We start from the raw sequence: 27,144 nt of genomic DNA, 5'->3' as shown, positions 1-27,144 counted from the left end.
CCCTGCCGCCTCTCGGCCCCTCGCAGCGGCTCGGAGCCCCGGCGGCCCGTGCCCGGCCCTTGAGCCCCGCGGCCTCCGCCACGCCCCCCACTCGGCCTCAATGTCTCCCCCGCAGCCGGGAGGCTGCCGCCGCCTTGGAGTCCTCCCGCCCCGGCCCCTTCTCCATCGCCGCCCGCTCGCCGCCGCCCCCTCCGGCCCGCCGCCGCCGCCTGGGCGCAGGAGGAGCCCGGCTTCCCCCCTGTCCCCGCGGGCGGGCGAGGAGCAGCGGAGGGGGCGGCGAGACCCCCGGGGAAGATGAAGGCGGAAGCGGGAGACAACTCGATGATCAACCTGTCGGTGCAGCAAGTGCTGAGTCTGTGGGCGCACGGCACCGTGCTGCGGAGCCTCACTGGTACGCAGCGCCCAGCCGGGGGGTGCGGTGCGGTGCGGTGCGGTGCGGGGTCACTGGGCATGTGGCTCTAGCTGGGGCGCGACGTGACCCAGAGCCAAGGGCTTGAGTCGGAGATGGGGCAGAGGCAGAGCGCCCGTAGGTGCCGCAGTCAGAGCTGGGTACGTGTCTCGCTCTTTGCCGCCTCTCGGGTGAGCGAGGGCAGGCGGGGAGGAGCTCCTTCCCCTCTCCGCCAGGGGAGAGAAAACGGGACCGGGTGTGGTGGTGGGGGACCGAGCCGGGAAGGGTTGATGGAGGTGTGGAGAGGCATTAAACTGTCACTCGCTGCACGTGAGCTTGCTGTCAGGGTGAGAAAATGGTAGTGTGAAGGGAAGAGGACAGGTCAGTAGCTGGTGGACTGGGGAGAGGAGATCCCCTGTTCAGAGACTCTGCTGAGACTGCTGACTGACAAAGTAATCTGGGGAAGGTGGGCCTCGTGTAGTACTATGGAGTTTGATTTGGGACTAAAAGAAAATCTACTGGGCTGTCTATGCTAACAAAACTTTTGCAGGGAACCCTGGAACTACCACAAATGCTGGACTTGGGCATTCTGCTGGACTCTGCCCATTAATGTGACTTGGATACTGAAGAGCACAGTATCACTCAGTTTGCATAGGACATCGGGATACATTAGTTGTTGTGTTTCTGTTTAAAAGGGTCTTGATGCAAGTAGTTTTGGAGGTGGTATTGGAAAAGGACTTCATATATAAGTAGGGTTGGACTAAGGGTGTGCTGAACTAAATGGAGTCTGGATTTCTGCTGTAAAGCACATTATCTAGTACAGAGGGAGAAATACTAGTGATCTGGTTTTGAAGTTGATTGTCTGCTTCTCTCCCCGTTCACTGTTTCCCATGGATGTAGTTATGGCTTGAGGTCCTAGATGCAGTAAAAGCTTGGTTATCTAGCATCCAAATAACAGGCACCTTCTGTTAACTGGCACGCTGTAGGGCCAGCAGACCTGCCAGTGGCATCAGGGCTGGTTCCCCAGGGGGTGCTTGATTTAAAAAAAAAAACAAAAAACTTTTACTATATGTGTTTTTCTTTTAAAATTGAGGATTTATTATCGTAAAATATGAATGCAAATGTAGAAAAATCTGTTTGCTGTTGGAAGAAAATACAATAATAGATAAGTTAGCATGGATTTGTAAAGAACAAATCATGCCAAACCCATCTGATAGTCTTGTTTGATAGGATAACAAGTCGTGCGGATAAGGAATGGATGTTGTATGCCTTGACTTTAGCAAGGTAGTTAATATGATCTCACGAGATCTTATCAATAACCGGGCAAATACAACTTAGTTGGGGTTACAACAAGGTGGGTGCACAACTGGCTGGATAACCATTCTCACAAGGTAGTTATTAATGGTTCATACCAAGTGGGGTTCAGCAGGGGTTCTGTTTTGTGAGTGGTTTTGTTCAATATCTTCACCAGTGTTTTAGATATTGGCAAAGAGAGTAAGGTTAATAAATTTGCGGATGATAACCAAGCTGGGAAGGGTTGCAACTGCTTTGGAGGATAGGGTCATAATTGAATATGACCTGGACAAACTGGAGAAATTGTCTGAGGTAAACAGGATGAAGTTTAATAAGGACAAATGCAAAGTACTGCACTTAGGAAGGTACAATCAGTTTCACACACAGGCTGTGGCTACACTTGGACAAAATTTCGAAATGACCATGCTAATGGTCAAATTGAAGAATGTTAATGCAGCACTGAAATGAATATTCAGCACCTCATTAACATGTTGTTGGTAGCAGCACTTTGAAGGTGCTGTGTTTAGCTCGCGTGTGGCTCGGCTACATGGGGGTTCTTTTTGAAAGGACTCTGCAGACTTTGAAATCCCCTATTGGGAATAAGGGGATTTCGGAAAGGAGCCCCGTGCAGCCAAGCCGTGTGTGAGCAAAACATGGCACTTTCAAAGTGCTGCGGCTGGCAGCATGCTAATAAGGCATTGTATATTCATTTCAGCGCCTCATTAGTATTCGATTTGGCCATTAGCATGGCCATTTTGAAATTTTGGCCAAGTGTGGCCAGAGCCATACAGAATAGGAAGCAACTGTCTATCAAGGAGTACTGCAAAAAGGGATCTAGGGGTCATAGTGGAGTACAAGCCAAATGAGAATCAACAGTGTTATGCTGTTGCAAAAAATAAATAAATAAAAGCAAACATGCTTCTGGGATGCATTAACAGGACTATTATAAGCAAGACATGAGAAGTCATTCTGCCCTATTCTGCACTGATTAGGCTTCAGTTGGAGTATTGTATCAAATTTTGGGCACCACATTTCATGAAAGATGTGGAGAAATTGGAGAAGATCCAGAGAAGAGCAGCAAGAATGATTAAAGGTCTAGAGAACATGAGCTGTGAGGAAAGACTGAAAAAATGCGGCTTGTTTAGTTTGGAATGGAGGGGACATAAGAGGTTGTTACAAGGAGGAGAGAGAAAAATTGTTCTTGGCCTCTGAGAATAGGACAAGGAGTGAGGGGCTTAAATTGCAGCAAGGGAAATTTAGGTTGGACATTAGGTAAAACTTCCTAACTGTCAGGGTGGTTAAACACTGGAATAAATAGCCTAGGGAGGTTGTGGAATTGCCGTCACTGGAGATATTTAAGAGCAGGTTAGACAGACATCCATCAGGGACAGTCTAGATCAGGGTTTGGCAACCTGCAGCTCTTTTAGGACACTCTTGTGACTCTGAGCGCTGCTGCCACTGACTCCTCTTGCAGCTCTAGAGGCTGCTGCCACTTAAAAAACTAAAATCTGTTGCACGCTGTTAAACCAACTGAATTTTTGTTTTTTGTTGAAGTGGCAGCAGCCTCCGGAGCTGCACGTGTCCGGGGGAGGTGGGGAGTCTAAGACAGCAGAAGAGCTTAAGGGGTGGAGTGGCCATCCTTGCCCCTGCCAGAGCCCCACAACTGCACTGAGAAGGAGGCAGTGGGGAGGAGCTGCATGTTCTGAGTCAAGTTAATTCAGGTGATGGAGAGTGGGGCTCAGAGGGGTTAAGCCTGGGATCAGGGAGCAGGTTTGTGGGATGAGGGTAACGCTTGGGGATGGGGGCAGATTTGGGGGCTGAGGCAGGTAAAGTCTGTAAATGGGGGTAACAGCTTTCTAACTGGTACAAATTGTGTGTGCTGTTCTTAAAATAGGGGTGGCAAAGCATACAGTGTGATGTTATTTATTAAGGACTGTCTCATATTTGCATGTATTGTTGCTCTTGAGTTATGGATTTTGTAACTGAATTTGAAAAAAAAATGGCTCTTCTCACTATTTCAGTTGCAGACCCCTGGTCTAGATGGTACTTGGTCGTGCTATGAGGACAGGGGACTGGACTTGATGACCTCTCAAGGTCCCTTCCAGTTCTAGTGTGTTATGATTCTATGAGCCAGGACTTACGGTAGGAAAGATCAAGGAAGTTTAAAGTGAGGAAGTAAAAAGTCATAAAAGATGCTTTTAAATAAAGCAAATTGAGAAGTTGATTGACAGTCAAACACGGTATATAAGCAATATTTCTCTAGTTTCTATATATCTCTGGGGCATGATTTTTGAGAGAAGAGTAATAAATAGTTTTTTGGGTTGTTTTTTCCCCCTTGGAATACTGTGCGTCAAGTAAATTTTTCAAGACTTCCAAGCCTGAATACAAGTACAGGTTGTACCTCTGAAATCGGCTACTCTGTTATCTGGACCAAAGAGTATGGGAGCCAGGGAGCTGTGGCCAGGAGCAGGAGGGGCAATATCCCACATGAAGATGGACTTCAAGCTGTTAGGTCCCACAGTATGCCAACATCTTTATGGCTGACCTGGAACAATGCTTCCTTAGTTCTCATCCCTTAGAGCCCCTCTTCTACATGCACTATACTAATGACATCTTCATCATCTGGACCCATGGGAAGGAAGCACTTGAGGAGTTCTACCGTGATTTCCACCCCATCATCAACCCCAGCCTGGACCAGTCCACACAAGAGATCTACTTCTTGGACACCACTGTACAAATAAGTGATAGTCACATAACTACCAACCTATACTGAAAACCCACGGACTGCTATGCTTATCTACACACCTCCAGCTTCTATGCAGGGCACACTACACAAACCATTGTACACAGCCAGGCGCTAAGGTACAACTGTATTTGCTTCAATCCATCAGACAGAGATAAACATCTACAAGACCTTTACCAAGCTTTCCTCAAACTACAATACCCACCTAAGGAAGCGAAGAAACAGATTGACAGAGCCAGACAGGGGCAGGCAACTAGGTGAGCTAAAAGCCTTCCCCCTACCTTCCCAGGGGAGTATCTATCACTGCTCTGGGAAGGCAAGGGGAAGGGGCTCTTAGCTTGCCTGGCTGCCAGCAGCTTCAGGCAGTTAGGCAAGCTGACAGCCCAGCAGCTTCACATTGTGGAAAAATCACGTTAATTTGCAAATGAATTGTAGCTCAGAGATTTTTCTCCATTTTATTTTCAAGGTTTTTTTTTTTTGTTGTAGGACTGCCACTTTTAAATCTGTTTACTGAGTGTCCAGGGAGATTGAAGCATTCTCGTGCAGGCTTTTGTGTGTTACCATTCCTCATGTCTGATTTATGTCCATTTATGCTTTTATGTAGAGACTGTCCAATTTGGCCAATGTAAATTGCAGTGGGGCATTGCTGGCACATGATGGCATATATTATATTAGTAGATGTGCAGGTGAAAGAGCTCCGATGGTGTGGTTAATCTTAGGTCCTGTGATGATATCGCTGGTGTAGATATATGAGCAGAGTTGGCAGTGAAGTTTGTTTCAGGGATTGGTTCCAGGTTTAGAATTACTGTGTCGTGGTCCGTAGTTGCTGGTGAGAATTTGTTTAAGGTTGGCAGGCTGTCTGTAGGCAAGGACAGGCCTGCCTCCCAAGGTCTGTGAGAGTGAAGGATCGTTGTCCAGGATGAATTGCAGATCACTGATGATGCGCTGGAGAGGCTTTAACTGAGGGCTGGATGTGATGGCCAGCGGTGTTCTCTTATTTTCCTGGTGTGGCCTGTCTTGTAGCAGGTGACTTCTGATTACCTGTCTGACTCTGTCAATCTGTTGATGATGGGGTGGAAACTCCTCACAGTAGAACTCCTCAAAGGCTTCCTTCCCATGGGTCCAGATGATGATGTCATCAGTGTAACGCATGTAGAGGAGGGGCTCTAAGGGATGAGAACTAAGGAAGCATTGTTCCAGGTCAGCCATAAAAATGTTGGCATACTGCGGGGCCTAACAGCCTGAAGTCCATCTTCATGTGGGATATTGGTGTAAAGGGCCTCTACATCTATGGTGGTCAGGATGGTGTTTTCAGGGAGGTCACCAATGAATTGATGTTTCCTAAGGAAGTTGGTGGTATCTTGAGGAAAGCTGGGAGTGCTGGTAGCATAAGGTCTGAGAACAGAGTCCACATATCCAGACAGTCCCGTAGTTAGAGTGCCAGTGTCTGAGATGAGGGGGCATCTGGGATTCCCAGGTTTATGGATCTTGGATAGAAGGTAGAATAAACTTGGTTTGGGTTCAAGGTGTGTGTCTGTGTGGATTTGTTCCTGTGTTCTTAAAGGGTGGGTCTTGAGCAGATGCTGTAGTTTCTTTGTGTGTTCCTCAGTGGGATCCTGGGATAGTGGCTTGTAGAATGTGGTATTGGAGTGTTGCCTGACAGCCTCCTTTTGGTAGTCAGTCCTATTCGTGATGACAACAGTACCTCCTTTGTTGGCCTCTTGGATGACAATGTCAAAGTTGTTTCTGAGGCTGTTGACGGCGTTGCATTCTGCACAGCTGAGGTTGTGGGATAAGCGATGCCACTTTTCCACAATTTCTGCCTGTGTGCCTCAGTGGATGCAATCTGTGGATAGGTCCAGTTTGCCATTTCGACTGTCAGGGAAGTCCATGAGGAATTCTTTTTTTTGTACTGTAGGTGGGAGGGTACCTGTGGATCAGTGTGCTGTTCAGTGTTGGGTTGCAAGTATTCCTTGAGTCGGAGACAGCGAAAGTAGGCTTCCAGATCCCCACAGAACTGAATCAAGTTTGTGGGGGTGGTGGGGCAAAAAGAGAGTCTCCGAGAAAGGGCAGATTCTTCTGCTGGGCTGAGTGTGTAGTTGGACAGATTGACAATATTGCTGGGTGAGTTAAGGGTACCACTATTGTGAACCCATGTGGAAAGTAGGAGTTTGGCTAGTTTACAGTCTTTTCTTCTCCAGAGAAGAGAAATGTGCATGGTAAATCTCCTCTCTTGTTTTAGGAAAGTCCAGCCATGTGGAGGTTTGTGTGGAAGGTTTTTTTTATGAGGGTGTCCAGATTTCAGAGTCCTTTTTGGATGTTTTCCTGTTTACTGTACAGGATGCTGATCAGGTGGTTTCTCAGTTTCTTAGAGTGTGTGTGGCACAAAAGATGATAGAGTTCACAAAGCTGACTCATTCCCGATTTATCAAGAGACAGGTTCCTGGCTCTCTGCTTCAGAAGTGACCCGATATCAAATCCTGTGGTGATGGTCCTGTGCAGCTTTGACGCAAAGGTTATTGTAGGTACGCCAGTGTAGAGTTCAGCTTATTGATGCTATTTTTCAGGTATACAGTGTGGCCTTACCTGGAACTCCATCTAGCACCACTTCACATTTAGAGAGAGAAGAGAGTATTCTTTCTCTTCCTCAGACTCAGCTAGCAGCAGGGAGATATCAATTCCTCTAGTCCTAGCCCATTTGATCTTTCTTTCAGAGCAGGGAGAGTTCAGCGCATGCCCTAGGTCTAGATGCTTAAAAGAAACATGACCCCATGGTGTCCATCCCCTAGCTTCCTAGTGCCTATCTATATCAGCGCCTTTGACCCTACTGGGTACTGTGGCCCTTAAAGGAGGGCACCATCTACACAATTTTAGCCGGAATAAAGCCTGCCTCTTCATCCATGTATCTGTGGGTAATATTGCAGGTGACCCAATCAGCAGTCCTTCCAACTGAGTAATATTAGTAACAAGACGCTAAGGCTGCATCTACATTGCAAGATAAAATCAAATTTAAAGGCAATAGGTTGATATTAAACCATCATTGTCTTCACTGTAAATACCATTAGCTCAAATTACGGATCCCTAATACCAATAACAAAATGTTGATTATTACTGGAATGCCATAGTATCGATCTCTAATTTTAAATTTTGAGTAAAGGCTAGTGGGGAAGTGCCATGTCTTTAAATTGAATTTATTAGTCTCTAGAAGTGTCCCGTATGTATCCCGCAAAGCTATGTGGTGACCCTCCATTCAGGTGCGCAGGAAGAAGGCACAGGAAGCCCGCAAATTTTTGGTTGAATTAGCATTTGAATTCTGCAGCACCCTGGCCTGTAAAAATATAAAGGTCCTAATGCGCGGTTGACAGAACCTGGCAGGAGTGGATGTCCAATGTCCACAGAGGACATGCAGCACAGGAACCCAGGCGAGTTTGTGGGAGGGCTGAAGGTACAGCTGCCCACTGTTTTGCCAACACTACAGCAGATGTGCAGCTGACGGAACCAGGCTGGGGTGGACAGGGCTGATAGCACAGCTGTCGTCTGCTACACCATGTTCACAGAGGACATATGGCACAGGGAACCCCGGGAAGGTTTGGAGGAGGTCTGAATTCTGTTACTGGGCTCTCTGAATTGCGGGATAGGGCTTTGCATTCTGGGATTCTAACATGAAAGACCCAAAAGCAACTGGGGCTAAGGCACTGTGGGATAGGTACCCACAATGCACTGCTCACACTGTCGAATTTGCATAGGGCAATGGAAACACAGAAACTCAACACAGAAAAACAATGGGTCTAATTTCAAGAAGATTTGTGGACACAATTCAATTTTTAATAAATTTGATTTTTTTAACCTAGTTCTTATGAATTCGAATTTCTTGTAGCATAGCCAAAAGGAGGATTCATAGTATGAAGAGCATATTTTTGCTTACATCTCTTCTTCGTTGTGTGATGAGACTTCAGTTCCAACACTCATTAGCATGAAGCCTGATAATTACAAAATCTTTCCAAGAGCTGTGTTGTTACTTGTCAAGACACAAGAGTCCAGAAGAAAGTTTCCAGGATGAATCTCATCAATTCTCTGACATGTTGCATATTACTTCAGCAGGACATCTTGCAATATCAGTAAATGAGAACATGCTTGAGACAGCTATAACTCTGGAAGTGGCTCATGGTAACAAGAGCCTATCTAAGGACAGACTCTTAAAAGAAGGGCAGTCACCCTAATGGGTAGTATGTTCTATTATTAGATTTTATCAAGCCAGTGACGAATACAAAGTCCTCGATTTCGTAATAGTCTCACCATGGAGCCAGTGTTCCCTGAGACATTCTAGTCTATCTTGCTACTGAGGGCAGCTGGACTTAGTGATGAATGTTCACGTGCACTAAAAATAATGAAAAATTCAAGATGATTCCAAACCTAAGAGATCAGTGACTTGCCCCAAATCAATTGGCACTTCAGATCTTACATCAGAGACTGGCAATGGCTGTGGTCAAACTTGTAATAAAGACTGCTTATTAACTAGGAAAAAGAAGTGAGTCATTTGTAGCTTAAAGCAAGCAATATACACACAAACAAGTTGAAATTTAAATCCTAAAAGTGATGGTCTTGATGGTCTTTAGAATCTATCAATTCTAAATGTTTTTCATGATGGACTCAGGGATAACCCTTGGAGTGTCTGACTTCATTTTAGTGTCTCGGTCCTGAGAGAATTCTGAGAGCAAAGAAATGGAAAATTGTCTGTAGCTTTGTTTTAGTTCAGCCTCCAGGTCCATAAAATGAGCTTCCTTGCATATGACATTTCTAAGGCATGATGTGGCCATTCACCAGTCCTTGATATTGCGATGTTCCTTGTTAGTCCTTCTGATTTTGAAGTCCTTGTGGGTGGATGAGGAGAAACACTCTTCTCATCTGCATTCACAAACTGATAGTGAGTTTTCAATGTATAAAACAGAGCTTTCATAATTTTCTTATTGCAAGTAATGCAGCCATAAATAACACCTACAGTAACTTACAAATATTCTATAGAGCCTAATCACTGAATACATTCTTATAAAACTAATAGGTATTTTGATCAACACTAACGCATAACTGAACAGATCTTGTCACCAGCTGAGTTTGTTAATAGCTAATGCATTGTTTCACAACCTCTTTCATAAATTACTCCTTCTTACAAAAAAGAAAAGAAAAAACACCCAGTACCTACAATTTTCAGACACAATTTTGTTTTGTGCCATTGAAATGTACTTGTTTAAACAACTTAATTGTAGTTGGTTGGAAGAAATTGCCTGTAGGCAATAAACTTGATATATGAAATATGATTGCTCAAAAAGGATAAATTAAAAAGAATTAGATGAACATAAAATAAGTCAATTTTTTTAGTCATAAAAAGGTTGAGGAAACACTGAGTGAATGTACCCTCTGGAAGAGTTCTGCATACCACCAGGGGTACGTATATGCCTAGTTGAGAACCACTGAGCTAATGCATGCAATCTTGACAAGAGCTGACACTTGGCTTGGCAGCATCACAGGAGCCAGCTTACTACAGCAAACAGCCACATCTCTGGCCACTTATACCTGAGTGCCCCAAGAGAAGAGATTGTTCTTCTTCGAATGTGTGTTCATGTTCATTCCAATCATTTGTGTGGGCATGGTAGTGAAAGGCTTTACCCATAACAGCTAGTTGTTTTGTTTTGTTCTTAGCTATGCTTCTTATTATATTGTGTTCAGCACTGGTTCAGCTGCATGCAGCATCAGTAATGGTTGGATTTTATAATATAGATATGACTGTAAATAGGCAATCTGCAATGATTTCTGTTAAAGACAGAACACGTTTTTACAGCAGCTCATATGGAACACTAGCTCCCTATTTTGTAGGAAGGCTTCGTGATATCTGACATACGTGCTGCTCTGGATTATAGTGAAGACATTTACTTTGTTGATATTAATATAAAATAAACCAGTAATATGGTACAACTCATTTTCGTGAGCAGTAAAAGCAATTCAATATTGTGTGGGTGGTTTCTCCCTCCCCCCCCCCCCACAAGTACAATAAGTCTTGTCTAGTTTTCTGGTAATTAATTTTTTCACAGTATTTTAAGATATACTTAATTCTATACCCAACTTCTCACTATTTTTTTTTTTAAATTGATAACTACCTTTGAAAAGTTGAGGGGAAAACTAGAGATTTCAGCACGCCAATAAGAGATGGATAAGCACCCCTGAAGAGTCAGCAGATCTGTTGATTTGAGGTATGCAGCACTAGCCTGAAAGGGAACATTTTTAAGTGGCTCTCTGATTTGTTAATAGTTGTCTTACTCCCATGCACCTTGACTGATACTTACTACTACTACTACTTTACTTTTAAGGTGATAGTAACATTTGTTTGACAGTTACGTGATGGATCTGTTTTTATTCCAGCACACGTAATACACCATTAGGAAACAAGTATTAATAGGTACCGAGCTGTAACAACATAGTTTAGGCATATTTTGAAGAAACAGTAGAAATTACTAGACTGATGTTATCAACTAGCTGCATACAAGCAATTAGAAATACAAAAGTCATTTGTATGTTGGTCCTTTTATAGACATGAGCTTTTTTATTTAAGTGGTTAAAATTTAGCTCATTTGGGCTAATTTGTTCATGAGAGCTTTCCATTTAAGTTTATGGGTAACTAGGATGTTAGCTTTCATCTTATTTTCCCTACTTACATCACTAATCCTACATTTTTAAGATTCTTTATTAATGTTAATTATTTTAATAAGCTGTTTTTCATGCAACAGTTGAATAGTTTTACTGTAGATACTGTATGTTAGTATGAAAATGTAATGAAATTTGTTTTCAGAAAGTGCTTAAAGGAAACAGGTTGCTTCAGATATTCTCTTCTCATGAAGGTAGACCCAGTTTTTACATGGAATGGATATATTGTGGCTATTTCTTTAAGATGGTCTGCTAAATTAGTATAGTGCCATTTGAGTGGGTACCACTATCTTCAGTATTTCTTCTGGAGATTGAAATAAAAATGTTTCTTAAAAATATGCCATATTTCTAAACATTTTGCTGCATAATTAGCACATCAGAAATATTAACTTTTATGATTGCTTTCTTTTCAGAGATGTGGTACTGGGTTTTCCTGTGGGCTCTCTTCTCGTCTCTCTTTGTCCATGGTGCTGTGGGAGTGTTAATGTTTGTGATGCTGCAGAGGCATAGGCAGGGGAGATTAATCTCTGTCATTGTGGTCAGCATTGGATTTCTGGGTTCTGTAACTGGAGCAATGATAACCAGTAAGTCAATTTTGGTATTTTTACATATAGTTTTACATTTTGTTTTCAAAAGAGCATTATTTCTTAATGTATCTGGTAACTGTTCATACAAATTCGTTAGCTTAGTCATGTAGTTTTCCTGTGAGAACACTTCTACATAGTAAAGATAAAAGCAGTACAGAATTGTCAGAGGAGGACTCCTCACATCTGTTTCTTCATATTTAGAAACCATGGGGAGATCTCTGTAGGTAAGAATCTCATTCCATTCTTTACTGAAACTGGAAGCAACAGCTTTGCAGTCTCCTGGGGTCCTGTGTTGAGTATTTCTGGTTTTGGGAAGAAATTCCTCTCCATTTGGCTTGCCACAGTGAGGCTGCTACTCATCCTACTTCCTTGATGCTTAAGGCCATCAATAACCTCAGTGTCTTGGATTCCCACTTTGAAGCAGTCTATGCTCTGACATGAAGCAGTTAGACTTCTGAACAGACTGATGCAGACTAAGTAGACAAGTGCCTCTCTGACAACAAAGGAAATCCTCTTTTCCAAAGAAAAAACATCTCCACTCACTCATCACTCAGTCCATGGACCCAAATAAGGAACTGAGTCTTTGTCCATGTGAGAATGGCCTCAGTTAAGCAATTCAGAAGTGAATTAGTTACGTAGATAACCCTCTTTTGTGAACTTATTTTGACTGCATTTTTCATTTAGCTTACCTCAAGTTACTTTCCAATGTATGCAAAACAAAAAGGTACTCTTCAAACAAAATAAGAGTCTCTGCAAGAATATGGAACTAAATTAACAAAATCAGTTTCTAAACTGATTTCAGTGTAACATTGTCATGCACGTAAGGCTAACAGTTGGATTAAAGCCCCCATCCCCGGGGGGCAGTAAATGGGCAGAAGTTTGGTTTTCATTCATTAAAACAATGCCCATATAAGCAATTTCCAACACTAAAGTGAATTTGTAGAACAGAGTAGATAAGGAACTAATCTCAACTAAGTTTTCAGTATCGTCAGCAGGATGGATAAGTTAGATCTAGATCTCGTAACAAATTGGATAAACTAAAGTCAAAGGTTCCTGTTAAAGTGCAGGAACCCAGAATTAAGTTAATAGATTCCTTATCTCAGCCATAAGCAAAACATCATCCTTATTCCTTTTTTTTCCCCATTAAACCGTCCAAAGATTGGTCAGGATATCAGCTGAGAGAATGAGTGATGTTTCTCGCTTTGTTGCATTCCACAGCCTTGACAACATAGTTCTGTTCTTCATAGTCACTATTGAAAAGTATAAGCCTGTTAAATCGGGCTGTCAATCACTGCTAATTCAAGTGATTAATCAAAACAGATTAACTCTATTCAAATTACTTGCAATTAATCCAAGTTTACTTGCACTGATAGGCAATAATAACCATTTAAATGTGTGACAAATATATTGGATTGTTTTTTTACATTTTAAATATTTGTTTTTTCAATTACAGCACAATACTAAATATATATGGCTCACTTTTTATTATTTTTCTTTCAAATAATTGCACTTTGACGAAGATAAAATAAATATTCCAGTAGTGCAGAGAAACTTGAGAGTCTATAGGTTGCATCAGTACTACTTGTTTAGTCAATGACCACAACAGATTTGTTTACATTTACTGTAGATATTGCTACTTTCTTATTTACAGTGTCACCTGAAAGTAAGAACAGACATTCACATGGCACTATTGTAGCCATTTTTGCAAGTTACTTTCATGCCAGACATGCTGAACATTCAGGTGCCCCATTATGCTTCAACTTGTAAATTGTATTTTCTTTTGTTTATCTTTTTTAAAATACAAATAGTTGTAATAAAATAACAATATAAAGCTCTGTACGCTTTGTATCTTGCATATTTGAAAATGCAGAAAAACATCCAAAATGTTTGTTATAAATTTAATTTTTTTGTTTAGTGGTGACATTAAAACTGATTAAAAAAATAATCATTTGACATCTCTGCTTCTCAAACATTCTTTTTCCCCAACATACTCCCTGTCCCATGCAACAATGGCATGTTTCAGGATGGCACTAGTTCAAACTTTGCTGTCCAGTAAAGGCAATATAATAAAGTTGCAAAAAGTGTGCATGCTTTGTTCGTATACTTGATAGAAATCTGCAACCCCATTCAGGAAATTACTGGCAGCCATAATTATTGCAAGCATTTAGATTCGGCTGTCTTAAAGATTTCATACCATTGTAGTTTACCTCCCTTTCCAGAACTGCCATTTTTTAGACTGATGAAGATGGCACTTACTGTGGGTCACACTTAGCTAATACGTTTTAAACAAACTTGTAATAGTTGAAGCTGAAGGGATGTAGTATTGGGATCAAAACTTAAAAATGTTATCTTTTTTTATTGGCACCAATTCACTTAATTTGCTTATAAAACAAGGAGTAACTCTTGTTTGGTTGGCAGCTCTCTTATGAAAAAAGTTATAACAAGTTAGCAAAACTTGTTTTTCTGTAAATGATGGATTTCCCTGTTTTCTGAAGTTCTGAAATCCTCAAGCCTTTATTGCATCTTTTCCAAGGGCTGGCTTAGAACTCTGCATCACTAGCTGCTAATCAAGATACTCGCATATCAAAATAATTTTATTAGTGGGTATTGTCTGTTTTGCAAATACCAGAGAATGGCTGCTTAATCTGCACAGCTGGGTGTAGTTATCTTATGAAGAGCAGAGGGTGGCCATTGTTATGTCTAATCTTTTCCATCCATGTTTGTATTTTTTCTGTCCTTGTGTGGAATAAATATTTTTGTGCATTGAGGCATGTGTGAATGTGCACCACCAGTAGAAACAAAAAGCTTAGCTGTAGGTGCTCTGCTAATCCGCTGGGCCTCATTTTAATCTCTCCTGATTGGCCACACAAGTGCACAGCTTACAAGGAACATAGGCTATAACCATGAATCTTTTTTTTTTCATTCTTCATTGTTACTGCATTGCAAGTTGCTATGTGAATGGAGGTATTCCATTTTTTTTTCTGGTTTGTTTAAATTTAACCTACTTTGTAATGTAATTCAGTTTGAATTTCTGTAGTCCAGTTCCTGTGGGACCTGATCAGAGCCAAACGAGAGAATTTGCTGAGCTACATGAGGTCAGTGTTGGCTAGCGGCATTACCAACATTTCCACTGCATACTAGGCTCTTAACAGACCTTTAGGGGTAAATTTAGAGCTAAATAACAGCACAGAACGCTGACAGCCAGTACTGGTGGTTGTAAACAAACTTTATTGGACCACGGGAAACTTGGCCACAAGCATGATAAGTCTTAATACGTATTAATAGTCTTAAACAAAAAGTCAAAGCAGAACTTTGTGTAATAATTTTCCTTTTTTTATCCCCTTGTGATTCTAGGTGCAGCTGTAGCTGGTATTTACAGAGTAGCAGGGAAGAACATGGCTCCTTTAGAAGCACTGGTATTTGGAGTTGGACAGACAGTATTGACGTTAATTATCTCATTTTCAAGGATTCTTGCTACACTTTGAGACTTCTGTGAAAACTGTCAGTTGATATAAGGAAACCTTCTGTCTGTGGAGAAGTTTTCTGGAAGTGGCTTCAGTGGCCGGCTGAGGTGAATTAGTACACTAGGTGTACTTCAAATATGGAAGTTCAGTCAAGTGGGAGAAGACTGTCCTCTTATGTCCATACTGTTATATTGCACCTGATGTGCCTCAGTCACAGGGAAGGTGCAATTTGTGTGAAGTTGGGAGATAAAGTACCTCGAAGAGCTGCCGATCAGGTGAATATGTGTGATGGAATCATTGTTCTTAACTGTGCTGTGATAAAATACAGGGACATTTTTGAAGCATTGAGACGTGCCAAACTTGAAGTTTATTTTTTTTAACTATTAATTGTGTGAACATTTGACACTGTAGTAATAGATGAGTGCTGTGAATATATTCTACAGTGATTCAGGTACACTTATAAAGTACTTGCATTTGTTTAGCTGACTCCTACCCCATTCAGCATATATGGACTGCAGCAACTCTGTTCATAAAATTTTAACATGTTTAGCATGTAAGTAGGAGATCTTTAGCGAAGCAATTCTCTGAAGATCTACCAGCTCTATAAAAGAGATTTAATTATTTTATTTCTGCATACTTGGTATTTTATCAGTCCAAAAATCACCACACACATTGTGTGTAGGGCAAACTAGCTACAATCTATTATACACAGATGAAGTTTAAATTATTCCTTTACTTGTAATTGTTTTGCTCAAAATGTAAGTGTTCATGTACTGTTTGGAAAAAAAGTACTTACTGCTTATCTTCAAGGAAAGACGTTGCTTCCACCATGATGTCAGAGAAGTTACTTGTTGCAGTTAAATCTTCATTTTAATTATATTTAAAAACCAGAAACAGTCTTTAATTCTGAAACATCTAAGCTGTGCCTAGACTAGCCCCCAACTTCGAAGGGGGCATGTTAATTAGGGTGTTGTGAGATTACTAATAAAGTGCTGTACTGCATAAGCAGCACTTCATTAGGCTAAATCTCCCCCGCGGCAATGTTGAAGTGTCAAACTTCGAAGTGCCGGCTTGCATGTAGCTGCGAGTACTTCAAAGTGTACTCAGAATTTTGAGGAGTAAAGGGACTTCGAAGTACCCACAGCTGACCCAGGGCCACACGCAAGCTGGTACTTTGAAGTTTGACACTTTGACATTGCCACGGGGGAGATTTAGCCTAATGAAGTGCTGCACATGCAGCGCAGCACTTTATTAGTAATTTTCCAACACCCTAATTAGCATGCCCCCTTCAAAGTTGGGGGCTAGTCTAGACACAGCCCTTATGTTTAAAATAAGGCCTTATCTACTTTCTGAAAAAGAACAAAAAGACAAGTAAAGAAACTACAAATAAAACTGAAAGGAAGGAAAAAAGATACAAGATTTTGCAGGTATTCTTCTGAACAAAGATAAGTTTAACATTAAGACCTGGTTCATCAGTATCAAAACTGGGATCTTAGCGTAATGCATGTACTTCCCCATTTCTGAATCCCTTTTTATCCTGAGGAGGAGGAGGAGGAGATGTGGAGTTTTCAGGTACTTCGCTTTCATTAGACTTGCATTCCTTCTAGCTTAAAAGGAACAAAATAGTGACGTGCATGTATCAAATTTTTGAAGTGAATAGAAACTTTTTAAAATATTACAGGAATGTAGAATTCAGAAGGGCAGGAAGGTCTGTGCGTAGAAAGAGGGAATCACTCATATCCAACAAAAAACTTCCAATGGTTGAATAAATGTGTTCCTAGAAAGGAGAACTCATGCACCAGAAGTGTTGCTGTCATTAATGCCCAAAATTATTGCAGGCCTCCTGAAACAGCAGTACTTGCACTACTACGAAAAGATCAGTCAAAGTGATGACTCAAATTATTTCTCTCGCTTCAAAACACATCACATTAAAATTAATTGTACCATTATTTTTCTCCATATACATTTTTTATCTGTTGTTCATAACTGGTAGACTGCGGGTATTAATACCTTTTTTTAAAAAAACACTGTGTGTGTATATGGAGAATACACAGAGATACACGGACTTTTCAAACATAGAGAACAAATCAAAATAAAGTTTAAAAACTTTGACAGTGTTCATTTAAGAATTTCGGCTTGGAATCTGCTTTTCAGCAGACATACAGACACCCAGTGTGTCATGATTATTGTGAATGACTTCAAATATTAATTCATCGTTCACTTAATTTTTTGCAAACAATTTTTTGTTTCCCTGGTACTTTTTGTCATAAAAAGATGATGCAGTTTAGTAGACAGACTATTTTCCAGGCAATATTGAATTGTTCCTCCATATCTGTAGATAATTTAAATTTCTCCCTATTATCTTAATTTATGAAAAAATAACAGATTGCAGTTAGTCAGCTGACTGAATTTAATTATTTGTATAAATAGCTGAAAGTATTATATTCCTTTTAATTTTATGTGCCTTGGAAAAAGATTTTAGGGAAAGGAATTTAAATCATTTCACTGTCCCCCTACTGCTTGTTCTAATGTTGCTTTTACTAACATTTGGTTATTTGATGCAGTGGTTTAATCAACAGAAGTACTAGAAGGAGTAATGAATTCTTATGACATGACATAATCTGAAACCATATTTTATCTGAATCCAAAAAAGTTCTTTTCCTGAAACAGTGTTTTGTAACTTCAGTTACTTCAAGACTTTTTAGCTTATCCTGGAAAACAGCATCTCTGACTTCAGGGTTGGTTTTTTTGGTACCTTAACTCTGACTTTCTGTTCTATTCACAGTACAGTCTTTTTTTCTGATAATTTGAGCTTTTTGGTCTCATAATGTGAAGCCAGTGACTGCAAAAGAGGCCATTACTAAGTTGCAAAGTTGGAATGAAAATAAAAACTTAACCGAAGAATGAACTGTGCTTTTCACCACAGTTGAGATGCCAGTAAAGTGTTTGCTTGTTAGTATGTGCCTGGTTATGATATAGGTCAGTATTTTTAAGATAAAGGAAACCTCTGCAGTATTAATACCAGATGCTGAATGATCTTTACCTCAGACAAGTATTTGATTTAAAAAAGTGTGTTGCATACAGAATTCTCACCCTGTAAAGTGTAGCCTGAATTGCTCATTTGTCAAAATGTATCCTGTGGTATTAATGCATAGGAACAGTAGTCAGTCAGTCCTTTCAATATAATGACCAATTGGCTCATCAGATGTTGATAGGACAAAACTATCTGATCTGAGGGAGAACTTTTGTTAACTGTTTTCTGAGGGGTTGTGGTGGGGAGATACGAGCATGAATAGCTTGTCACAAAGTATTAACTTACTGCCTTTCCATATTTAAAGTACAGTATTTGAACAGTTACCAATAGTGAAAAACTATTAAGTCACCTTATGGATTTGAAATAAATAGATTAGTTTCAGCACTGAAGTTTAATTCCAGTGACTGCTTTTAGGACTTGGATGGCTGTTGCACTCTTTGGTCCTTATCAAAATTGGCTGTAGTCAAAATGTATGCATGTAATAACTGGGTATGGTCTTTTTATAATCCATTTTATGAAAATTGTATTGCAGAATTTATACATTCTGATAATCCACACAACCTCCCAGGGTCAATTTCTTGGAACAATGTCATTTCTTTTATTGTAATAGTACTGTGCAGTATTTCAAGGCAAAGCATCTTTTGTGTGAATGGCACTGAATGGTTACCCAGTGATGGTTATTGTTCAGTAAGAAGTGTAAAAGTGCAACACATCTACACGATTCTGGTCTTTTGAAAAATGACTGAATGTGGTAATTGATGTGAAGAAACTTCAAACGCTTGTAACTTTAAGGGAGAAACTCTTTGGGATTTTCAAGATTAAATACCACCTGAGTTCAATGAATAACCAGGCATTGCTGAACAGAACTGCTGTATTATATGAAGAAAATGTTTCAAATATTTCCTAATATTTGGTTATAATCTTACTACATTTGTGGAACTAGTCTTGATGTACCACGGTTAGCAGTGTAATTCTGGGCATACTCTTCAGTTGTTTACAGTAATAGAAGACAGTAGTTAAACATTTTAATGTATAAACACAGGGACCAAAGAGTGATATATATTCCTGTCTTTATCTGTAATTTTACATGGCAGTATAAACATATTTTTAATGTTCATTGCATTTTGGCCATTTTAATCTAAGGGAAATAGTGATCCTTTTGATAGTTTTGCACTTTGCTATTTATTTGAGAAGGATGTGTTTTAGTACAATCAGTTGCCTTTTTTAATTATTTGCATTTGATTTGTCTTTTTTTTTTTAAGTTCGTACCATCTAGTAAATAGTTTTTGATATGGTCATAACTGTTGATTTAGAAGTTCTGTCATTGTGTTTGAAAGCTTTGCTGCTTTTTCACTTGCATGTATGTTCGTTCACTGATCATATTTTAATATGCCCTTAATACATTAAAATTTAAGATTGCATAATTAAAGTTTTATGGCTTTGTGTATAGTTATCCGAAGTAGTTTATGTATAATCCCGTCTCAGGGGCGTCCAACCTTTTTTCATTGGGAGCCACATGGCAATTTTTTTTAGATGTTCCGGGGCTGACCTCAAACCACCCCCACCACCAACTTCCAACTGAACCCTGAATATTGAACAGGGGCAGCAGCTTGCCATGCAGAAAGAATAGGACTCTGTTTAATTGGTTCAACAGCCGGATCCCTCCTACTGGCCATTAAACCAATTTAAATTGAGTTCTACTCCAGTGTGTGTCAAACCTTTTTTTTATAAAGTACCCCTCTTTTAAAAGAAAAAAAAATTGTAAGTACCCCAGTACTCTCAATTTTCAGACATACAGAATCCTGAATCCCCCCTCTCTCTTGAGCTGGGCAGCCCTAGCCCTTTTCTTTAACCCAATCACCTTCTCCCAGAGCCAAGCACCCTCAATTCCCTTGCTTTAACCCAATCTCCTTCCCCACACCCTCCAGAACTAGGCACTTGCGTTCTGCCCTCCACTATAATTGAATCCCAGCAACTCACTGGAGCTGCCACTGCTACCGCTATGACTACTGCCATGTGCTTCTCCCTTCAGGCCCTGGGGAGGGACATGTGCACAGAGCAACGCACAGCACTCCTGCAGCTCTAAGCATTTTATTGCTCAGTGTCACATGGCAGGAGTAGCTCTCCATGCCCTGCCACACAGAAACAATAGGAATTAATTTAATTGGTTTAATGGTCATTAAACCAATTAAGTGCTACGCTTTCAGTGCAGCAGGCTGGAGTCAGGCGACAGTGATGTGAGCTTCCTAAAAAGTCCCATACGTCTCAGAGCCACCAAGCCACCTCTTAAAAATGGTGGCATTGCCTGTGTCATGGGCCAGATAAAACGGCTCCATGGGCCGTTGGACACTCTGTCCCATATCACAGCAAGATAAACAGAAAAAAAAGACAAAGGAATTTTGCTCTTTGGTAGCATTCTGGATTGTAATTAAACATGGGCAGATCTCTTCTTAAGTAAAATAAACTTCCCAAATTGCACCAAAACTCAGAAGATTTATATATCTAATATGTGTGCGCAGGCAGAGACAAATTCTCTTTTGTACTCTTTCTCTCAGATTTTGTTCAATTGCTATACTCACTTTTGAACTGGAAATAAAGGTAATCTATTACTGTATTTTGCCCTTGTCAAAAAGTCACTGAATTTTTCAGACCGTTGTATTTGAGTTAAGCTGAAATCTAAAGCCATGTTTACACACCCCATCCCACCCCCCACCTCAGCACAGCAGGTTTCAGTGCTATGAAGAGCTAGTGTAAGGTCTCACAATGCAGAAAGCCACTTTTTTTTTTTTTTAAATTTAGACTTAGCCTCAGTATGCTTATCCAAACTACAGTGGTATTGTGTATGTGAGAGCTAGCAATAATAGTGAGGCACTGAGTGTTTCCTGGGGATTAATGATCTAACCAGTTAAATTCTTGATAATCTCTTCCACTTTTATTCTCTGTTGAATACACTTAAATATTTTGTTTCCGTTGCTGCATCTTTAGCGTAGTTATCTGCTTTTTCCTATTTTCTTCCTGTAAATTTTTTCATGAAACATTGCAACAGCCTTAGATTCACTTGCTGAGTTGCAGTGATTTTTGAACATTAAAAATGCATCTGCACTTCTCCCTTATCTGAATTTTCTGAACAAGGAGACTTTTTATTAATTCTCCTTTCAAATTCTTTGATGGTCAGATTCAGATGACTTCTTCCCCTGGCCTGCTAGGATATGTCTACACAGCAACTTTAAGACTAGGGTTAATGGGATTTGAGTCATCTGACGCAGGTCAGGTAATCCCCAGCTTGAGCAGCTACACCATATTTAAACCCTAGGTTAAGGATTTTTTGATTGTACTTGAAACTAGGGCTATCCCAGAGTGCCTAGGGCCTTTCCTGCCACTATGTCACCACTCTAGTCCTACAAATGTGTGGCACTATGTACAGACTCTACTTTGCACTCTGTTTCCTAACTGGTGGTGCTATTGCTAGGTCTGAGGTGCCTACAGAGAGCACGTGGGTATGCAATTTGTATAATTAGCTGCTTTGGTAGCCATTTTGGTAGAATGCAGTTTGAGCAGGCTTTATGCTGAAGTGCCTTCTCATCTGAGAACTGGGCTCTCCCATGTATACCTGTTTGGAGGATAATTAGGATATCAGTCTTCAGGGCTGCCAGGTTATTAAACAGCAATTTTGCAGTTCTTCATTTTTAAAATTGGATGTTCAATGAAGGCATTTTTTCACTTTATTTTTGTCTGATTTTTGAAGTTTGACGTAAAAAGTAGTCTTCAGAGGAAAAACACACAATTGCCTGATCTGCTAGTTGTGTTGTACAGAATGATCCAATAAAGATTCCTTATTCCTGCCCTGGTGTAACCCAGGTGGCAAAAATAAGAGATCCTTGTGAGAGTGTGGGGAAGTTTGGGTGCCAGCTCCCACTCACTGTCCTCATGCATACTGCCTGGATACCTTTGAACTTGTAGCCCAGTAGGATTTGAGGGGGCAAGGGACAAAGACTGTGGCAGGACTAACTGGCTGCACTGCATGGAAGGAGCAGTGAAGATACTGTCTCAGTACAACTGGGGAAGGATGACCGCCCCCCTACCCGAGTATCCTGGGAGCTGCCTCATGTTTGCTCCCTGCTCCAGGCAAGCTCTTCACAACAGTGAGGAGGTGCTAAAGCTGGATCTAATGCTGTGGGAGGCTGCAGGGAAATTTTGGGACTGGTTCCCACTTGCCACCCTGATGGTGCATGCTGTCCAAGTGCTTGTGCACCAGCAGTCCCAGGGAGGGCAGGGGAGACCAAAGAGTGGATTGGGTACCAAGAGGACTAAGGATGTTGCCTCTAGAAACTAGAATACATCTGGGGGACTTCTGAGAACCAAGTCAAGATGGGACCCTGTGCACCTGGGAAAGGAACAGGGCTTCAAAACAAGGTCACATCTTAACATGGACTCAGATCCTTCAGCCCTGCAGGGTCTTGGGCTCCTAGGTTAACACAGGTGGGCGTTACGCTTGGGCCTGAACTTAGATTGCTGTACAGATACACTCTTAGTGGCTCAACATGCAGAAGAGAAGCCTCAGTTCTGCACCTGTAACTATGAGACAGGTTTCAGACCTATCCTTTCCTCAACCTTTGACTACAGGGTCTGGGGGAGGAGATGCCCTAATGAGCAGGGCCTCGTTTCATCCCAGTGAAGTCTTCAGTCATTTGTCAGGTGCAAAGTCGAAAGGGGGGACCACTCCAAAAAATTCCAAATTGGAGAGATGAGGTTTAACTTGGAACTGTTTAAAGGGACTCTCAACTTGAATAATCTCAATAATTAACTAGTTTTTTTTAAATTCTGCTTTCTGGTAGAACAACTTAAGTAAATATTTAAAATGTCTGCTATTAAAGAGTTTTTCTTCTAAAAGATCTGTTAAAGGTAAAGCTATTTATATGCAAGCGTGTCAAACAGACAACGTAAGTAGAATATTTTTTACAAACTTTTAGTCAGTCAACTTAAATGTAACTAACGTACAGGATTTTTAGAAAAACCTTTGTTCCTTTCAATTGCAATGCAGGGTATTTCCTTGGTATGTCAGTTTTTGAAATATCCTTGCTAAACTAATGGAATAATGTAGTTAATTAGGCCATGAGAGAATATCCCAAAAGTTATTTGTAATTGGCAAATTTGGAATCTGGAAATAGTTGACACACTTGGACAGCGGGTCTACTTTTTAGTTCCTTCAGTATGGTCCATGCAATAAGAAGACACTATGCAAAAAATGATTAGAGGGCAGAAAAAGAGAGATACTAACCAATATATCAACAGCATGGAAGAACTAAGAGTTAACTGTTAATCTTATTGAGAGTATCAGGAGCTAATATTTTTGTCAGCATGGCATCTTACTCCTTCACAAATGTGTGTGGAACAGGATATGATTTATATCATTTTCTTTTAACTGCTGATATAATGGAGATTGTTAAATATATCAGTACAGGAAAGAAAAAAAATCATCCCTATGTTAAAATAAGGTAAATTGAAAATCAATTTTATAATCCCCTTTTCAATGGCCTATGCTGCAAGGTATAGGAGTGGGAAAGGCTTACTCTTAATAATTATAGGAAGACTAGGAGATGCAACTTCTCCAGGCATTAGAAAAATTGAAGTGGAAGAAGTGTATGCATGTGATTCTTGTTCCCCTTCTAGAAATAGGGGCCAGATTCTCAGCCGACACAAACTCACACTTGAGGAAAATTTGGCTTGGGGTTTATTAGAGCAAGAATAGTGAGAGTTGAGTTAGAAATTATTCATACACATTGTCTGAAAGTAGTATTTTTAAAGTTGTAATTATGTCTGTATGTATTGCATGTTATACAAAAGTTTAGGTCTAATTTAAGATTAAAATATTTTCATGGATGGTACTTACTGAGCTGTAAATATTGTATACTTTTAAAAATTTTGTATAAACAACTTCTTATTTTCTGTTCATGTACAAGCCTTAATATATATGTCTAGTACTTTTAGACAATAAAAGTTTTATAGTTAACTTTCTGTATTTTAATTGCAGTAATCTTAATGCATGTCCATACAGATGTTCTTTTTTTATCCCCCTCATAGCACACTCATCTTTCATTTTCTTTAAAGGGCAGCAATTAAAGTTGGCATATTAATTTAGAGTAAAATTTTCTGCATATATTTCCACTTCATTTCTTCAGCTACAATACAAGGATGCACTATTAACATTGTTCTGTCTAGTCATAACATATCAGAAGTCTTTATGCAGTTCTAACCTTAGTAAATATTGGAGGAAATATTTGAAAATGACTTACGGACTATAACTTACAAATGAACCCGGTATGTAAATACTACTCATTGAACAGATTTATGATAAGGGTATAAAGATGCCCAAACCAATAATTTAATAATTTTCTGTAATCTGTTTCCTTTACTTATAAATAAATTGATCATAAAGCTGTATATATTGCCATTTTCTTTATGTAATAGCATGCCTGTACAATGGTTGACAAATAATAGTATAAAGGGATCAAACCCAAAATAACCACTTAAGTTTTATATCAGTCTGTGGTGCATATTCTTCCAGACACACAATGTTCTCCTACTTCATTTCTCTGATTTCTGCTCTGTAGCTGCAGAATAACCTCAGCAGGAATTATATCTTCACAAGATTTAAATGTTGATCTGACTGCATGCGTGTTCTGATTCAGCTTCTCTAGTCAAATATTCATGAATACTTGCTCTCTGTATGTGGAATTATCAGCTGAGGCCTCATTTTCTAAACTCTAACCTTTCTGATCAAATTTTCACATCCAAATACAAATTATTTGTGTCAATGACTAGCTGGACCCATAGGTGGCTGCATGCCACATAAACAGTGTGATGGGTAATATTTAGTGAGTATGTATGAGTAATATTCTTACGACTGATGACTTAATTGCTAAACAACGTAGCAAAAACATTTTTGATAATTTTGATTAATAACTAAATCACACAGTATTTTAATATCATGCTGCAAAGAGTGGCGGGAGACGCAGTAAGGCGCCACAGTCCAGGCATTACTGTACAATAAAAAAGGCTGGGTTATTTTCAACTTCTGGTCCCTATTTTTATTTCACTGTGAATACACATGCCATGTCTCATACTAGCATTTTCTTGTGAGTAATGTCCATTGTCCACATCTGGATGCTCATATTCCTCATGCCACACAATATAAAAGAGGTGAGATGGATCAAGCACTTCCCCAAGTCCTCCTTTACCACTACATGGCATGAGAATTCTCCAGACCGGTGTCTTCTGTAAATATTCAGGTTATGCTAGTGTCAATTTTTGTTAGTTCATATTTTATAGTTCCCTGGTACTTGTTAGAATTTCCTGGCCAGGGAACGCACCATGTCTCCTAATACAGGACTTAGATTATGCTCAGGACACCCTTCTTCAAAAGCTGCCTCTCCTGCCCCTGCTTGTTTTCAGTGTACCAGTGTTCTCTGCTTGGTGTGTACGATGATGTCCCAGTCAGACCCTAGACCAGGGAAATTCCTGCTTCACATTGTCCTGGTTCACATTGACTGCAAAAAGCATGCCCCTGCTTCTGTGTCCAATTTTGGGGCAGAGAGAAGGACCCTTTGGCTCGGCCTCTTCTTGAGAATATGGGCACTCACTCAAATGTAAAAGCAGATCTCCTCCTAGATTTCTAAAAGGAGAGTACTGTCCAGACCCACTTCCCATTCAGATGAGCTTTTAGACCCAAGCCATAAGGACTTAGGCCCTCGTAAGCTACATGGGAATGTTCAAAAGAATTGTTGGAGCAAGGGTTCTTTGGTACCAGTCTCCATAACAACTTTAACATCAACTGTGATAGGCCATCCAAAACACTGGGACATGAAGCATTGGGAACCACCAGTACCATCATAAGCCTTGAGGTCAGAGACGCATTAATTCACTGGCAGTATCATCATAGCAACTGCTATCTACACTTCTTGTTCTGGGCTAAAAGTGCCTTCTCTGGTGGCACACTGTGACAATTCAATCGCTATAGGTGTCAGTGACTTATCCTGCTCTGGAGAACATTATTGTCTGGACATATGAGCGCCTTTGTTAATGGGACACTGAGTCTTGCCAGAGAGATACAAATGGCTTCAGGAATCTAGGAAGAAATATGTCCCCATCCTGTCCATTAGCTACAGTTTCCTCTCAATGGTACCAATGGAGCTAAATCTGACTTTTTTTCATCATTTGGACAGTCAGCTGTGCCAAGCTTCTCATCCAGGTCAGTCGAGACAGAATTTCCTGGAACTAGTCCCAGCGATACAAACAGGAGCTTTCTTCTGGGGACCAGTGGTACATAATTCATTAGAGGTCATTACATTCAGCTTTGACCCCCTTGTACTGACCTTATGTACATTATATACTAGCATGGGGACCTTTATGCACATTAGTCAGTCTATCCATTCCAGTATGGAGTCATACCTCCCCTCTCCCCCCCAGGGTCAGTTTAAACACCCAGATGCTGTCAGAAGAAGACAAGTTGGATCTCCTCATGCCATTGGTTTCAACTGAGATTTAGTCTTTGTCATGCAATTAGGAAGTTGCTTCAGCTTCTCTTTCCCTGCCCCCTTAGAGGATCAAAGTTTGAAGACTTGTTACAGGAAATGGCAAAAAAAAACCACCTAATCTTCTTAGAGGAGGTCTGGAGCCTCATCCTACAGTGTACAGCATTTGGTTAGCTTTATGTTCCTGGTAAATTTATATGAGAGTTGCTGTGTAGGTCTGGTTGCAGGCAGTTAGATCTAGTGGTCAGAGTTGGAATCCACAGTCAGGACCAGAGGCAGGACCAGAGAGTGAGGCAGAAAGCAAATGAAAGCTCAGAATCCTAAGTCAGAGGTCAAGAGCTAAGCCAGGTCAGGATGTCAAGAAGTCAAGCCAAGAGAGCAGGAGGCACAAGTTACCCGGTTAAGAGC

The 27,144-nt window shown here is 40.5% G+C and overlaps 1 protein-coding gene across 2 annotated transcripts in view; it reads left to right on the top strand.

The window, feature by feature from the left end:
• TMEM170B (transmembrane protein 170B) overlaps positions 1 to 27,144 on the top strand; it is a 47,256-nt gene continuing 20,112 nt past the window's right edge. Inside the window, exons 1-3 of one of the 2 annotated variants that reach the window (XR_012644199.1) lie at positions 1 to 391; positions 11,534 to 11,704; positions 15,062 to 15,446. Coding sequence is in view for 1 of the 2 variants with exons in the window: in XM_074985909.1 (XP_074842010.1) it covers positions 295 to 391; positions 11,534 to 11,704; positions 15,062 to 15,192 (399 nt within the window). In the remaining variant the exon portion in view is untranslated. Of the gene's footprint in view, positions 392 to 11,533; positions 11,705 to 15,061; positions 16,099 to 27,144 lie in introns of those variants that run through there. The other variant, XM_074985909.1, reaches the window with a different exon arrangement.

Source organism: Carettochelys insculpta, chromosome 2 (genome assembly GCF_033958435.1).
Source record: "Carettochelys insculpta isolate YL-2023 chromosome 2, ASM3395843v1, whole genome shotgun sequence".
NCBI classification, from domain to species: Eukaryota; Metazoa; Chordata; order Testudines; family Carettochelyidae; genus Carettochelys; species Carettochelys insculpta.
The sequence above is the reverse complement of the archived record's forward strand: the minus strand, read 5'-3'. Positions and strand labels throughout refer to the sequence as shown.